At 38.7% G+C, this 17,602-nt stretch overlaps 1 protein-coding gene across 3 annotated transcripts; it reads right to left on the minus strand.

The window, feature by feature from the left end:
• Positions 1-1,129: 1,129 nt before the first annotated feature.
• LOC104107938 (aldehyde dehydrogenase family 7 member B4) lies at positions 1,130-7,781 on the minus strand. 3 transcript variants are annotated; one of them, XM_018774737.3, is made up of 15 exons: positions 7,506-7,781; positions 7,335-7,421; positions 6,966-7,164; positions 6,643-6,715; positions 6,336-6,358; positions 6,182-6,245; positions 4,746-4,791; positions 3,982-4,162; positions 2,915-3,091; positions 2,649-2,813; positions 2,092-2,232; positions 1,890-1,987; positions 1,639-1,788; positions 1,365-1,427; positions 1,130-1,278 (listed from the first exon to the last, which is right to left on the minus strand). In XM_018774737.3, the coding sequence occupies exons 2-14, from the start codon at positions 7,382-7,384 to the stop codon at positions 1,373-1,375; spliced, it is 1,422 nt and encodes a 473-aa protein (XP_018630253.1). In that variant the 5' UTR covers positions 7,385-7,421; positions 7,506-7,781; the 3' UTR covers positions 1,130-1,278; positions 1,365-1,372. The 3 variants fall into 3 exon arrangements, with proteins under 3 accessions (XP_018630253.1, XP_009615164.1, XP_009615163.1); XM_009616869.4 differs by having other exon boundaries at positions 1,130-1,272; positions 7,033-7,164; positions 7,506-7,779; XM_009616868.4 differs by having other exon boundaries at positions 7,033-7,164; positions 7,506-7,779.
• Between the last annotated feature and the right edge of the window lie 9,821 nt (positions 7,782-17,602).

Below are 17,602 nucleotides of genomic sequence, written 5' to 3' on the forward strand. Positions count from 1 at the left end.
TGCAAGGTCAGGATATCCACCCCTTAATCTGATTATAGTCCCATCCTGTTTTGTTCCATTCGGACTGACTTCAATCATTTTTACTCCATTTGTTATCACCACCGAACTCAATTATGGTTGTCTTACTTTTTAGACAGTCAACTGAAATCTCTGCAATATGGATATGTTAATTAATCGAGTTTTTCTGTCCTCATCTTTATTGCTATTATTATTTGAATATAAAGAAGCATGGCTCATGAACTTCCAAACAATTCAAACTGTAAACAAACCCCAATGCCTTTTGGATTTATTAGGTTGGTTCCGGTATGAACAGTTTATGCTACAACCGCATAAACTAACTGTAGTCTACAGTGATAGAACAAGTTGTCTCATCACAATTAAGAACAACTTAAAAAAAGGAGGTGTTTCGTTTGGACTTTGATCAAGCGATCAGAGAAGATTAGCATAGCCCCTGGATGACACGCACAAATTGAGAAATGGTCCAAAAAATTTTAGTGATCATTCCTTAAAGCAGTTCTCTAAGACTGCAAATGAATGTGTAGATTTCTTGACTAATGAAAATTATAGACATGAAAGAATGAAGGATATGGGGCAGACTATTCAATGGAGTGGAGCCTATCTATTTAGCAAGTATTCTCTATTCCTAAAGAGAACTATTTAGCAAGTATTCTCTATTTTTAATGCAGAGTTGCCAAAAACCTATGTGAGTAGGTATCCGAAAGAATAGTCGAGGTGCGCACGAGCTTGAGCCGAACATCACCGACCACAATCACAAATTAGAAAAGAGATTGTAAGCGTATAAAGAAAGGGACTGCCTGTTGTACTCCGACTTCTAGAACTAGTTTGATTTTTCAAATATCAAACAAATTTGTCTATACATGTCACGAAGCTTCCAGAGGAGGATCTGGAGGACCATGTGGACTAGTCACTTCCATTATTGGATATAATATATCAAAATGATTGACAAACATAAACCTATAAGATTAAGAGTCTATGTAATTGACTTCTAACCACCGATAATGCAAGTGTTGTTTTCTAGTTATGAGATTAGGTTAACTACTCTTGAAGTAGAGCAGAACAGCCAAGTAAACTCATTGATTGGGCGACCTGATAGTAATCATTAGAACACTTGGTTATAATATGAGTATCACTTTATTGAGTTGCAAGGGAAGTACATTTAAGTGATTCGGGGCCAATTACAAGTACTTGGAGTAAGTATCAAACCATGGACACACTCAAAGGCACGATAGTCCAAGAGCAGACCGCGAAGTTCTGCACCTGAAACAACACTTGGATTAATTAGAGCAACACTAAATTTAAACTGCTATAAGATAACTTTAGCATACAGTAATGCAATAACCCACCAATTTCGTTAGCCAAAATTGATTCCTTGTGCCAATGGTAGTTCATTCCCATAATTGATTGTACTGCAATGGCAGGGAATAACCCAAGCAAGTCAGCAAACAATCATCAGATGAGACTTTCAGTAATGAGAATTATAAGATAATAAAGTCTAAGATAATTACAACATAGTAATTAATTCAAGATGCTTAAAGTGTAAAACGAAGCAATAAGTCTGAACAGTGAGCTTCCGTGAATGCAGCATCCAAATGTATTAAATGAGAAAGGAATGATTACCAAGTTGAGCGCCTCATATATTGTTTCCAAGAATCACTTCCTGCCTCACGGCCACCACCAGTACCTTTTTCACCTCCAAAAGCACCACCAATTTCAGCTCCATTTGTTGGTATGTTTACATTGACGATGCCACAGTCACTTCCTTGAGCTCTGCAACACATATAGGCATGAGAGAACCAGGGGCCATAATTTATAAATGAGAAGGAAAATTCATCTAAACCACATGCTCAAAAATATTATAGATTGCTTACCCAATCCACTTAAATAAAACTTGTGGATTTCGGGTGAAGATGGAACTACTTAAACCTTGAGGAACAGAGTTGTTAATTTCAACTGCTTCTTCGAAAGTCTGCAAGCAGAAAGTTAGAAACTGAATAAAAAGAAATTCCACCAAATGTGGGGACGGAACCTCATTGGTCATCTCGAAAATTCAATGCCTTCGAAAGGAAATACCTTAAACTTCATTATATAAAGAACTGGAGCAAACAATTCTTCCTTCACAACTTCAGCTTTTGGAGAAATTTCAACAATTGTTGGATGCACAAAGTAACCCTCAGATTCTATGACTGAACCACCTGTAAGGATCTTTCCGCCCTGCAAAACATTCAATTTAAAAAACAAAGTTTCACTCATATTTTTCTTTCTGTTGAAAAGGGAAAAATTCAACAACAACAACAACAACATACCCAGTGTGGTCCCACAAGTGGCGTCTGAGGAGGGTAGAGTGTACGCAGACCTTACCCCTGCCTTTAAGAAGGCAGAGTGGCTGTTTCCGACCCTCGGCTCACGAAGGATAAAGGGAAGGGGCAATAAAAGGGGAAAAATCCAATTCCATTACATGATAGATATGGTCCTAAGTCCAGCTGAGCTAACAAAATATGGTCTCCATTTTCATTTTAAGGTTATTAATGACATTATGATCTGACACTTTACTACAGGCTATACTTTGGAGGATAAACTGTTAATAAATGCCTATTTAGGAATAATAAGTCTCAAGAATCGGGACATACCTGGGACTTGATATTTTGGATTCCCTTCTCGAAGTTTTCCCGAGAGGTGCGAGTATGCAGTGGCCCAAGTAAGGTACCTTTTTCTAAAGGGTCCCCTATCTTAACTTGCTTGTATACATCAACTAGTGGTTCAAGTACCTTCTCATATACTGTCTCGTGAACAAGCTTCACCCAGAAAAAGATTAATGAAGAAAAACAGTAAGAAGTTTTGAAAGTGAAAGCTTTAAACAGCAAACCGAATAGGATATAAACAATTAATGCACTACCAGTCTCCGGCACGTTGTACAGCGCTGACCAGCCGTACCAACGGCAGCAAATAAAACAGAACGAACAGCAAGTTCAATGTCCGCATCATCCATTACTATTATGGCATTATTTCCACTTAGTTCTAGTAGGCATTTCCCAAATCTCTGATTTACTGTTTGCTGAACTGCAAGACCAACCTATTGGCACAAAAGAAATAAGCCCACAGATGGAAGTTCGTTATAGCAAGTTTGAATTTCGATATGTAATTTTTTGGTATCAATACTAGAAGACAAGCTTTATCAAATTTATGGAATAACAAATATGAAAAGGAATTTGAAAAATTTCAAGATTCTTTTTTTATTCCTTTATCTTTTTTTGGTTTTTAATAAGGTCCATGATTCGCTAAACACAGACTTACATATCCATTTAGTTTCAGAATTGACTCCCTACCTTTTACTTTTCAAGTCCTGTTAATATTCTTTGATTCAACTACCCAGACAATGTAAAGCCAAAGTAGAAAAGTAAAGTAAGCAAAAAATGGATAAAGTAACATTGCAGTAGTTTTTTCCTCCAGCTCCAGAAATATGGTTCTACATCTTTTAATAGCATATGCATCTCTACTTCTTATTAGCTAGAGCTGAAAAGTTTTAATTAATTACTACTATCCATAAACAGGTATATTCTTTCTGCACAATATATTTTTTCCAAGAAACACAAAGAAGATAGATAAAGGAATTATAGAACTGCGGTGATTATTCTCATAGACATTTTTGTACTTATTTCATCATTTATGGAGGCTCAATATCAAGTCAAAACAACAAATATAGGAAATTAAGAAATTCAATGACTTTTTAATGTCATATCAAAGATGGCAGTGGAAGTTTCCTAGAGATGAACCAACAAAAACAGGCAGTGTAGCTATACATTTTAGGTAATCGTAGTGTCGAGAAGCTGGAAAATTATTTAAAAGGTAAATCCAAGTTAAAGTAGGACGTAAATACTAATGCAGTATTAGACTATTAGCTGCAAAAGGAAACCCCTTGATGAGATAAGACACTGGCATGTTAGCTTAGGACAGAAAAGTCACCTTTGAGCTCCCAGTGAAAGAAACTAGAGGAATTCGAGTGTCCTTTGCTATTGCTTCACCAATTTCAGCTCCACCACAGAAGGCAGTAAAAATTGAACCAGGTAAATTGTTTTTCTCCAATACACTAGCCACAATTTTGGTCATCGCAATGGTAACCAATGGTGTTGTTGGAGCACCTTTCCTGTGAACATGGCATAAAATCCCAAGACGTGAACAACCAAATACCAAACTCAAGTTTTGATTTCAAGCATCAAGGTATTGGACATCCTCGAAGAGCAAATTTGCTTTTGGAGATTTGAGGATAGAATTGAGAGATTAGGCATTAGTATAAACTAAAAAGCATCTGCTCCATCCTCCCAATTCAAATGTGCACACGTAACATTTTATTAAGACAGGAGAAGATACTCTGTTTTGTTTAACTTATTTGGACGCGGAAGAGATTCTGTTTTAGAGCCAGTTATAGCAATATAACTTACTTAAATATTCAGCTGCAGCATGAATGCTTAAAATTAGGTTGACATGGTTCGCAAGGTAAGAGGAATTCAAGGCAATGATTACTTTCAACATAAATGTGTCTGTGATGATGTTCAAACTATGGTGTGGCAATAATACCCGATCAATTTGAGCTCAGCAATAACTACAAGCTCAATTTATCAATCTGAAAAGATGTTCAACCATCAGCTCAACTATCATTGAGAAAAGCCATTCAATCATTTCTACAATAGAAAACTTCACTTCAAACCATCCAAAAGTGATGGACTTACCAGACAACACAATTGCCGCAGACCAGTGCAATACACGCATTCCATCCTGAATAGAATATTATACATAAATTTAGAAAAGATAAGGTAGATATCGATACTTCTCAAACATTTACTTGGAAAATTGGGTCAAAGCATTTAAAGCTTAGTCAGAAATTACTTGGTATATGTAAGCAAAAGTTCTCCACATACAAACAGTAGAAGCATTTTACTTATTTTCGTTTTTAGATCAAAGCACTGCAGTGGAAAGAGTGCAATATAAAATACAATCTGAACTTATCAGCCATACACTCCAATGCTCGAGTTAAAAAGTAATTAACAAGTAAATTTATAGAGGAAAAGTACAGTGAACTGTCACCATGACACCAACCAACTGCCTTAGGGAAAGAACAGGAAAGATGGAAGATACACAGGCATCATCTAAGAGCACAGTTTTATCAGAATAGAGTGAAGTAGTGTACTAACAAAACGAAAATAACACAAAAAGAAGAAAAAGAAATACATGGATTCAATTCTTAAATTGCATATTAGAACACTAGGCAATTTCTTCTAAGGTATTTGTGCTGGTGGGAGGTAGCAAGTAGCCGAGTGGGCGCAAGCTGACCTGGACACCACCATCATTATAAAAAAACTGGTGGGAGGTAGCAAGTAGCCGAGTGGGCGCAAGCTGACCTGGACACCACCATCATTATAAAAAAACACTTACTGCATATTAAGCATTTCTCTTTTTCTCCCCATCCCCCATCCCAGAGATCAACAACAGTTTCCCATTTACCCTATATGACTAACCCACAACTTATCAGTTGGAAGTAAGAGTGTGTCACCAACTAAACCAAATGTTCTTGTAAGCATTTCTACTTTCAAATAAATAGTATACCTGTTTACCATTTTCTACAAGGTGCATATCAAATGTAAACATCAGTTTGGCTGTTATTGACACTAGCATGCAGGTCAGAGTGCATAATTTGCATGGAAGTGCCTTGTACTATATACCTTTCTGGTAAAATATGGAAGATGGAAGAAGAAGTAAATGGGGACGGATAAGGGTGTTTCCCTGAATTGGTAAGGAAGTTAAGGAGGAGGACAGATAAATGTCAAGGGGTTGGATGCCCCTCCCTGTCAGCTTTTCAGCTCGTAAAAACTGGGCAGAGAAGAGGAAGTACATGTCTTTTATCCTGCCGACCATAACAAACAGCCAAAGGTAAATTGTAAGTATCCTAAATCAATTAATTTTCACTTTTTTACCCTTCCAGAAGCTAACGGGAAGGGCTTGCTTGAAGGTAACGGGAAGGGCTTGCTTTCGTAGTGCTGCAAAAATCCATAGTGGATAAATGGACTAACCATTCTATTCTATAGTACATTTTACTACAGCCCTGAACAACAGGAGGCAAAGTGGAACCAAAAAGACCATACAGAAGTCAGAAATTTCAATGGCTTACCAAGTACAGCACATGGGAAGTTGAAAGCCGTGATCACACCAACTATCCCAAGAGGATTCCACATCTGTGCACAAAAATTACATTGAGAAGATCAAAAACTAACATAACCAAGGTTCGAGTAATTCCTGACTTTAGAGCACAAATGTCAGCACACCTCCAACATCATATGGTTAGGGCCTGTCAACAAATAAATATTGTTAGTAAAAGGAAGTTATGTAAAATCACAACGTAAACACCAATTCCAATTGCATAAGAATGTAAATTGTCTACTCCTAAAGAACATTTGTATCCCAAATTCCCAATAGTCAGCAAAAGCTTTTAACATCAGTTCAACCAGGAACTACTCAGGTCACCAGAAAATATTTAAACCACAGACAAGAAATTGCAATCACAAATATAATTCCTTAAAAGATAACAACTTTGGCGATTCCTAAAGCAAAAAAGTAAGGAAGCAAGCTCACGTTCAGAAGGAATAATGGATCCATTCAGTTGTCGACTCAATCCCACAGCAAAATCACACATATCAATAACTTCCTGCAGAGTTTTGCAGTAACGTTAGGGCGTATACGGACAAGGTTTACTTAAACATTTGAACACTAACACATGGACAATGTACGCCTAGTAAGTCTGCCATTCACTATTCAATTATTAAAAAAAAGATAAAGATAAAGGAACTTCATTATGAAAAGAAAGAAAGTTACAAGACAGAGAATGATCATGAAAAAAGAGACTGATATATAATAAACCAAGTGGAATTAGTTTACATGTCACTGTAACCACTAACCACAGAAAGTTTCCAGTAGTAAAGCTGTTGTCTACACTGTATGTTAGTGAGTTGTGAAATTACATACTTGAACCTCTCCGATTCCTTCGGGGAGTATCTTCCCCATTTCAAGTGAAACAAGCCGACCAAATTCCTGAAGGTTTGCTCGGAGTGCATCACCAATCTGCCTAACAATCTCACCTCTTTTTGGTGCAGGAACCTGCAACATAATAAAGCATTATCAAGCAAGGGGAACGAACTTAGAAAAATAAGCATTGGTAAATGAAATTTAAACTAGTTTTAGCAATATACTCATAGTAGAAAAACTGATCCCTAAAAAAAAAAAAGAAGTTAATTACAGTAGAATATGAATAGGAGTGATGAGCATACCTGCACCCAAATTTTTGCTGCTTCAGAGCAAGCTTGCATGCCTTCCTCATAATCTTGGGCAGAAGCTTCTACAACTTCAGCAATAGTCTGTATCCACAAAAATAGCTTTAAATTAACCAGTAGTACAATTTAAATATTAAAAAAAACTTAAAATCGTTAAAAATTAAGAACCTGATTGTTGGCGGGATTAACAGTGGAGATGACGGAGCCACTAGCTTTCCAGGTGCCATTAACATAACAACCTAGATTTTTAGGGCCAATTCCAATCTCCTTGAGAAATTCGTACTCTTTCTTTGCGAAACTCATGATTCCTTCAATTTCACACTAAATGTACAATCAAACCTTTCGAACTTATATAGAAATTGCTTAGTGAGAGAATCAAGAAATCAATTCAATGCGAGAGAAGTAGCGATCCAGTCGAAGAGACGTAACGTATCAGAAGAGAAGTGCGGAGTAAAACAGCAGAAAAGGACAATAATATATAGTCATAGGAGATGGTTATCCTTCAAATCATAGTAATCTTATTAGTGAGTATAAACAAGTGGCAAATTGGCAATTGCCTATTTAAGATTTTTGGACTCACCCGCTCTCTCTAGGATAATACAGTCTTATCTTGATTTTGATGTTTCGGCTAATGAAAATAAAGGTATTTAATGAATATTTCTAGTCGTTTATGAACCTTTTTAATTAAAACATTTAGCTATGATTTTTTCAACTGAGACTAAAATTGCCCTTGCATTCTTCCATTCTTTTAAAATTCTATTCTTTGTTTTCTAATTAATGATCTTAGTACGTTGGGCTCGCAAAATCATAAATCTTCTCAACTAATGCCAAAATACACGAGATGTAAGAAAACAGCTTAAAGCACTCAAATTCAACTGCAAACGATAGAATTCATGCTTAAATGCATCATTTTGTGTGAGCTATCGGTAGATATGTCAATTTATATGTTAAATTCAAGTAATTCACTAGAGAATATCTGCAAAGACATATGGTGTTTCTTTTTTTTGTTATTCAAAATACATTATCAAGAGTGTTAGTTGGGATGATAGGATCTCCCCTAAATAATCTACAAAGAATCTTCATCTTAATTTCATGTTCTTAAAATTTTTACAAAGGAATCCTCATTTTCTCCGTACATGAATAAAATAAATCACCTACTTTTTTTTTATAATTGTGTCCATCTCCTTTATCTGATCCTTGTATGCAACTGATCCTTGTATGCAAGAATGGGTCCAAAGTCTATGTGGATATATATATGCACGCCAAAAGAAATTTTTACCTTCTTATACTATATATGAAATTTTATTATTTTTTTTAATCAAATTTTAATTTAATTACATAGACATATACAATTTACCAATTATATACAAATTAGTTTTAAATGAGTATCCCTTTATATTAGAAATTAAATAAGGAATCCCCATCCCTGCGCTTTCTCTTTTTCTCTCTCTTCCTCTCCTTCTCTATTCTTTCCCCAATTTTCTTCCTTCATTTTTCTCTATTTTTCGTCCCTTTTTCCCAGGAAATTCATCAATGAATTTCAATTGTTATAATATAGAGCTTTAACTTAGCAATTTCCTTTCATGTTGCACAATTGGTGTTCGAATTGAAATTGTCAATCAATAGATTTTGAAAGTGTTTGATTCTCCACCATTGACAATCATTAAAAAGCTTCAAAACTTTGAATTCGAATTTGAGTTGTCAAAAACCATTGTTTGTTTGGATTGAGTATTGTTGAAAACAATTAAAAATATTCTTTGGAGTTTATATCTCAATTTTGAGGGTGTTTGGTAAAAATTAGACTTGATTTTGGTTTAATTTCAGATTTAAACTCGAAGAAGATGATATACAATATACTTACGAAATTGTATTAAAGTTGTACAGTACTAGAAATCCGGAAAAATCCGACCGAGCCATACCGACCAACGTTGGTCGATCAACAAAAGCGACCAAAAAATCATCCAAAGCGGACGGAAATTACCAAAAAAATATTTTATATTTTTTTAAAAATTACATACCGATCGAAATTGGTCTGTATATTGGTCAAATATTTGACTGTAATGGTCAGACTTGCTTAGTCAAAGCACCTTTTTGATTACCTACCAACATCGGTCGGTAACGTGGACCCATATTTTTAAATTTTAATAATTATATTATTATTTAAAATATTTTATAAAATTTATAGTTGAATTTACCGACCAAAGTCGGTTGGTTATTACATGAGAAGATTTTACTGACCAACTTTGGTCGGTAGATGTAATTTCTGGAAAATAACCGACCAACTTCGGTCGGTTCATAGGTAAAATATGGTCAAACTTTTGAATCACAGTAATATTTACTATCTAAATAATATAAATATAATTCGTTAACACTTTATTTTATAATACAAAGGCAGAATACATAAAATGACACCTAGAGTTGTACCCAAAATCCCTGTTACACACTTGTTGACCACGAAAATATGTTTAGACACTTAACCTTTCAAAAGTATATCTATTACACACCATTTTTGTATTTCACCACTCTTTACAAGTAAGTGTAATGTCACGCGCCAATGGGATCTTGACACGTGGATTAACTAAGAAAATAAAATAAAACACATAAAAAAATCCACTTGCTTCATCTTCCCAAATACCCCTGTCAAGAACTTCATTACCATTACCACCCCATTACAGAGACTCCATTACCGTCCCAAACAAAGACTCCATTACCACCCATGTCAAGAACCCCGGTCGCCTCTCCACCATCTAATCGCCCACCACCATAAATTTTTCAATCCACCACTGCTCCGCCATCAATCAGCCATAGGCGCCGCTCGACACCACCACATTATTTTGAAGAAGATATTCCTTTATTGGCACCTTCCCGTAGTCCATGACACTATAAGCACAATATTCCTTCACCTGCAATCATTTTGCATCATCTATCCTTGAACCCACATCCACATCCTCCCATTAAACCACATTTTCACACAGTCGTTGCTTCATCATAGAACAAAGTTCAACGAACAACCCTACTGCCTCATGTAATCGGAATAAACAGTGAAAGATGTTGAATGTTGGGATTTTTGGGGTCAAAATCTTTATGATTTTCTTGAGTTTTTTTAATAAATGCTTTTTTTTTGAAGAAAGGATTGAAGGAAATAAAGGGGAAAATATAGAAGAAATATGAGAGGGAGGGAAATTTTCTATGGTGAGATTTTGGAGAAAAAGAAAAAGGAATAATTTCTCCATTAATGCGAGAGCTGGTTGTTTGTTCAAGCTCTTGACGAAGAAGATGATGTTTTTAATTAAAAAATTAAAAAATGGACATATGTGGCGTCCAGACGAGAGTTCACACATTTCTTTTTCTATTCACTCGCCTACTTTGTGTGTAAAACACGCTCTTGCCATGTAATCAAAATGGCGTGTAACAGACACTCTTTTAAAAGGTTCAGGTGTGTAAAAATATTTTCGTGATCAACAGGTGTGCAACAGGGATTTAGTAATGTCGCGACTCAAAATCCCAACCTGTCATGATAGTGCCTATCACATTACTAGGCAAGCCAAAAATCTCGATAAACCACAATCCCTCTTAAATTTAAAAATATAATATTTAAATACAATATAATATCCCACAAATACTGATACAAACACTCCCCAAAATCTGGTGTCACTGAGTAAATGAACATCTATATAGTACAAGTCTGGAGAATATGGTCTATAATGATCTGAGACCAAATGCAATTAACAAAAAGATAGGGAAAGAGAGACAAGCTCTGCGAAATATGGCAGCTACCTCTGAATCTCCGGAAGATCAGCTGCGCGGAAGAATCAACACCTGCTATGTCCAGAAACACCTGGGTCTACACACGAAGTGCAGGGTGTAGTATGAGTACAACCAACTCAGCAAGTAACAATAATAAGTAAGGAACTGAAGGTAATGACGAGCTACACAGTTACAGTTCCTTTCCAGTAATTTCAGCAAAGAATAGACATGCTTTCAAATCTAGCAGTTTAAGTCAAATCAATTTTATATTGTTCAAGATCATATAATCCGGATATAAAATCTTTCAGAGAATTTCACAACAATGACAGATAGCAACAAAGTGCAACCACAAATGAAAAGCAAGTACAGCCTCTCAGGCCAACAATCACTCAACTCGTCACAACAACTCATCCACTCGGCTCTCACCCCTTAGCACTCACACTCAATGAGTACCCGCGCTCACTGGGGGTGTACAAACTCCGGAGGGGCTCCTACAGCCCAAGCGCCATAATCTGCACGGACAACTCCCGTGCTGCACGGACAACTCGCGTGCTGCACGGACAACTCGCGTGCTGCACGGACAACTCACGTGCTATAATATCCTGCACGGACAACTCACGTGCCATAATATCCTTACCTCACCGACAGGCCCTCGGCCTTACTCAGTCCTCAACCTCTCTAGTCTGTCGGGCTCTCAGAGATCACAAAGATCAGCCTAAATAAAAATAACATAGCGTATCAACAAATATCCAGAAAAGACTAAGGTATAATACGTAAGAAAAATCATGACTGAGTACAAGACAACAATTAGCAAATAATTCAATAAGTACGCGACCTCGGTGGGTCCCAACAGTACTATCACATAGCCTAAACATGATTTCTAACATGATTTATAGTCAAATTTCTTCAACACATAGAGATCATATAGCTAACAACAAATTATTAAACTTTACAGTTTCACGGGACGGACCAAGTCACAATCCCCTCGGTGCACGCCCATACGCCCGTCACCTAGCATGTGCGTCACCTCCAAAGTAATCATATGATACAAAAATTCGGGGTTTCATACCCTCAGGGCCAGATTTAAAACTGTTACTTACCTCAAGCCGTGAAATTCTTATTCTACAATGTCCTTTCCTCGTGAATTGGCCTCCAAACGCCTCGAATCTAGCCATAAATAATTCGTTTCAGTCAATAAAATTCATTGAAATTAATTCCATAAGAAAATGCTAATTTTCCATAAAAACTCGAATTTTAGCTCAAAATGCCACTGCCTCACATTAACCCTACGTGATCACAGATATCCCCACGCGATCGCGTAGAACAAAACCCCTCACTGACTAATTAAGCCTACGTGATCGCAGACGCATTCACGCGATCGCGTAGAAGGAAAACATCATCAGATATCAGAAAATTCCAACAACTGTTCAAGTTTAAATTTTTGATCCGTTAACCATCCAAAACTCACCCGAGCCTCTCGCGACCTCAACCAAATATATCAACAAGTCCTAAAACATCATATGAACTTATTCGGACCCTCAAATCACCTCGAACAACGCTAAAACCATGAATTATACCCCAATTCAAGCCTAATGAACTTTGAAATTTCTAATTCCTACAAATGGCTCCGGAACCTATCAAATCACGTCCGATTGACCTCAAATTTTGCACACAAGTCATAAATGACATAACAGAGGTATTCTAATTTTTAGAATCGGATTCCTACCCCGATATCAAAAAGTCAACCTCCCGGTCAAAATTCCCAAAAATTAAACTTTCGGCATTTCAAGCCTAATTCCACCACGGACCTCCAAATAATTTTTCGGACACGCTCCTAAGCCCAAAATCACCATACGGAGCTATTGGAATCATCAAAATTCAAATCTGAGCTCATTTACACATAGGTCTATATCAGGTCCACTTTTCTAGCTTAAATTTTTAATTATGAGACCAAGTGTCTCATTTCACTCCGAATTCCTTCCGGACCCGAACCAACTAACCCGGTGAGTCATAAAATAACTATAGAGCATAAATTGAGAAGTAAATGGGGGAACATGGTTATAATACTCAAAACGACCGGTCGGGTCGTTACATTCTCCCCCTCTTAAACAAACGTTCTCCCTCGAACGGGTTTAAAATAATACTTGGAGCCTCAAATAAGTGTGGATAGTTGCTCTGCATCTCCTATTCAATCTCCAACTGGATGGCCTCTCCACTGCACCTTCACTGATGCTATGCTCTTTGACCTCAGTTTTCTAACCTGCCGGTTTAAAATAGCCACCAACTCCACATTGTAAGTCAAATTACCGCCCAGTTGTACTGTACTGAAATCCAGAATATGAGACGGATCCCCGACATACTTTTGGAGCATGGATACATGGAACACTAGATGAACACCTGATAGATTAGGTGGCAAAATAAGTTCATAAGCCACATCCCCAATTTTCTTAAGTATCTTAAAAGGCCCAATATACCGAGGGCTCAACTTTCCCTTCTTCCCGAACCTCAACACACCCTTCATGGGTGAAATCTTGAGCAAAACCTTCTCCCCAACCATGTGAACAACATCACGAACTTTCCTGTCGGCATAACTCTTCTGTCTAGATTGTGCCGTACGAAGCTGTTCCTGAATTATTTTGACCTTCTCTAAAGCATCCTGAACCAAGTCAGTACCCAATAGTCTAACCTCACCCGGCTCAAACCAACCCACCGGAGACCGACACCATCTCCCATATAAAGCTTCATACGGAGCCATCTGAATGCTCGACTGGTAGCTATTATTGTAAGCAAACTCCACGAGTGGAAGAAATTGATCCCAAGAACCCCCAAAATCAATGACACAAGCGCGTAGCATGTCCTCCAATATCTGAATAGTGTGCTCGGATTGTCCGTTTGTCTGAGGGTGAAATGTTGTACTCAACTGAACCTGTGAGCCCAATTCTCGCTACACTGCCCTCCAAAACTGTGAGGTAAACTGCGTACCCCGATCTGAAATAATGGACACCGGCACACCATGTAGGCGAATAATCTCGCGAATATAAATCACAACCAACCGCTCCGAAGAATAATTAGTATCAACTGGAATAAAATGTGCGGACTTGGTTAGCCGATCTACAATCACCCAAACAACATCAAACATTCTCAAGGTCTGTGGGAGCCCAACTACGAAGTCCATGGTAATACGCTCCCACTTTCACTCCAGAATTTCAAGTCTCTGTAGTAATCCGCCCAGTCTCTGATGCTCGTACTTTACCTGTTGACAATTTAAACACCAAGATACAAACCCGACTATATTTTTCTTCATTCGCCTCCACCAATAGTGCTGCCTCAAATCCTGATACATCTTCGTGGTGCCTGGATAAATAGAGTACCGCGAACTGTGAGCTTCCTGGAGAATCAGCTCACGCAAACCATCTACATTAGGCACACATAGCCTGCCCTGCATCCGTAATACATCGTCATCTCCAATAGTGACTTCCTTGGCATCACCGTGCTGAACCGTGTCCTTAAGGACAAGCAGATATGGATCACCATACTGGCGCTCTCTGATGCTATCATATAAAGAAGACCGAGAAACCACATATGCCAAAACTCGATTCGGTTCGAAAATATCCAATCTAACAAACTGATTAGCCAAGGCCTGAACATCCAAGGCTAAAGGCCTCTCTGCTACCGGTAAGTATGCTAAGCTGCCCAAACTCTCTGCCTTATGACTCAAGGCATCAGCCACCACATTGGACTTTCCGGAATGATAGAGAATGGTGATATCATAATCCTTAAGCAACTCCAACCACCTTCGCTGCCGCAAGTTAAGATCCTTCTGTTTAAACAAATGTTGTAGACTCCGATGATCGGTATATACCTCACACTGGACACTGTACAAGTAATGCCACCAAATTTTCAAGACATGAACAATAGCTGCTAACTCAAGATCATGGACTGGATAATTCTTCTCATGTACCTTTAACTATCTGGACGCATAGGCAATCACCCTACTGTCTTGCATCAGCACTGCACCGAGACCAATACGCGATGCGTCACAATACATAGTATAAGACTCTGAACCCGTAGGCAACACCAACACTAGAGCTGTAGTCAAAGCTGTCTTGAGCTTCTGAAAGCTCTCTTCACATTCATCCGACCACCTGAACGGAGCACCTTTCTGGGTTAATTTAGTCATAGGCGATGCAATAGACGAGAAACCCTCCATGAAACGACGATAATAACCAGCCAAGATGAGAAAACTCTGAATCTCAGTAACTGAGGATGGTCTGGGCCAATTCTGAACTGCCTCTATTTTCTTCGGATCCACCTTAATTCCTTCCCTGGACACTATATGTCCCAATAATGCCACTGAACTAAGCCAGAACTCACACTTAGAGAATTTGGCATAAAGTTTCTTCTCTCTCAACCTCTGTAATACAATACCCAAGTGTTGTGCATGCTCCTCCTAGCTACGTGAGTACACCAGAATATCATCAATAAATACTACGACAAATAAATCAAGATATGGCTAAAATACACTATTCATCAAATGCATAAATGCTGCTGGGGCATTAGTTAGCCCAAAAGACATCACAAGAAATTCATAGTGGCCATAACGAGTTCTAAATGACGTCTTCAGAATATCCGAATCCCGAATTTTCAATTGGTGATATCCAGATCTCAAATCAATTTTGAAGAACACCCTCGCTCCCTGAAGCTGGTAAAATAAACCATCAATACGCGACAAGGGATATTTATTCTTGATTGTAACTTTGTTCAACTGCCTATAATCGATGCACATCCGCATAGTACCATATTTTTTTTTCACAAACAGAACCGGTGCACCCCCAAGTGACACACTAGGCCTAATAAACACCTTTTCAAGGAGTTCTTGAAGTTTCTCTTTCAATTTCTTTAACTCAGCTGGTGCCATACGATACAGAGGAATAGAAATGGATTGAGTGCTCTGCATAAAGTCAATATCGAAATCAATATCCCTGTCGGGTGGCATACCCGGCAGGTCTGCAGGAAATACATCCGGAAAGTCTCACACTACCGGTACTGAATCAATAATAGGAGTATATGCATCAACATCTCTCACAAAGGCTAAATATGCCAAGCATCCTTTTCCAACCTTATATTGGGCCTTCAAATAAGAAATTACTCTACTAGGAACAAGATCTAGAGAACCCCTCCATTCAACCTTTGGCAACCCCGGAATTGTCAACGTCACGATTTTTGCGTGACAGTCCAGAATAGAATGACATGGAGACAACCAATCCATACCCAGGATTACATCAAAATCAACCATACCGAGTAATAAGAGATCAACTCTAGTCTCCAGTTCCCCAATAGTTACCACACACGACCGATACACACGATCCACAGTAATAATATCGCCCACCAGTATAGATACACAAACAGGTGAAACTAAGGACTCACAGGGCATATCCAGATAATGAGCAAAATACGATGATACATATGAATAAGTGGAACCAGGGTCAAATAATATAGAAGCCTCCCTGCGGCACACTGAAACAATATATGTGATCACTGCATCTGAGGCAACAACATCTGGCCTGGCAGGAAAAGCATAGAATCGGGCCTGACCGCCACCTGACCGGCCTCCTCCTCTTAGGCGACCCCTAGCTGCCTAACCCTCAACCCGAGCTGGCTGGGTGGGTGGTGTAACTACTGGTGCTGGTGCCGTTGGTCGAGAACTTTGCTGCAGAGCCCCACTCAACAGCCTAGGACAATCTCTCTTGAAATGACCCAATTCTCACCACTCGAAACAACCCCCCTCTGACGGAACTGCTGCTCCTGATAACCCGAAGAATTACCTGTAGAAGCCTAAGCAGACGAGGCATTATGAGAACTCTGTGCTGGTAGTGTACTAAATGAAGACTGGCCTGAGTAAGCACTGTAAGAACCGTGGCTAGCTGATGCACCACGATGAGCTGGACGACCATCTGAGCGTGTCTGTAAGAACGACCCCTACCACGGTAAAACTGACCCTCTGAAGGAACACCGCTGAAATCACCAGATCCACGAGGCCTCTTAGCATATCTCTCAACCCGTTCCTGGTTGCGAACCATATCAATCTGATGAGAAATGTCGACAACCTTGTCGAAAGTAGAACCATCCACCCTCTCTCTAGTCCTGAGTAATCGCAGCTGAAAAGTGAGGCCATCTATGAACCTCCTGATCCTCTCCCTGTCTGTGGGAATCAACTAGATAGCATGACGGGCCAGTTCTAAAAATCTCATCTCATACGGTGTCACGGGCATATCACCCTGACGAAGCTGCTCAAATTGCCTGCGCAGCTCCTCTCTACGGGACTGAGGCACGAACTTCTCCAGGAATAGACCAGAGAATTGCTGCCAGGTAAGGGGTGCTGCACCGACCGGCCTATATCTCTCGTAAGCCTCCCACCATCTAAAGGCAGCCCCAGAAAACTGAAAAGTAGTGAATGAGACCCCACTAGTCTCTAGAATACCCGTTGTCCTAAGCATCCGTTGACACTTATCCAGAAA

This window comes from Nicotiana tomentosiformis, chromosome 3, assembly GCF_000390325.3.
Source record: "Nicotiana tomentosiformis chromosome 3, ASM39032v3, whole genome shotgun sequence".
NCBI lineage: Eukaryota > Viridiplantae > Streptophyta > Magnoliopsida > Solanales > Solanaceae > Nicotiana > Nicotiana tomentosiformis.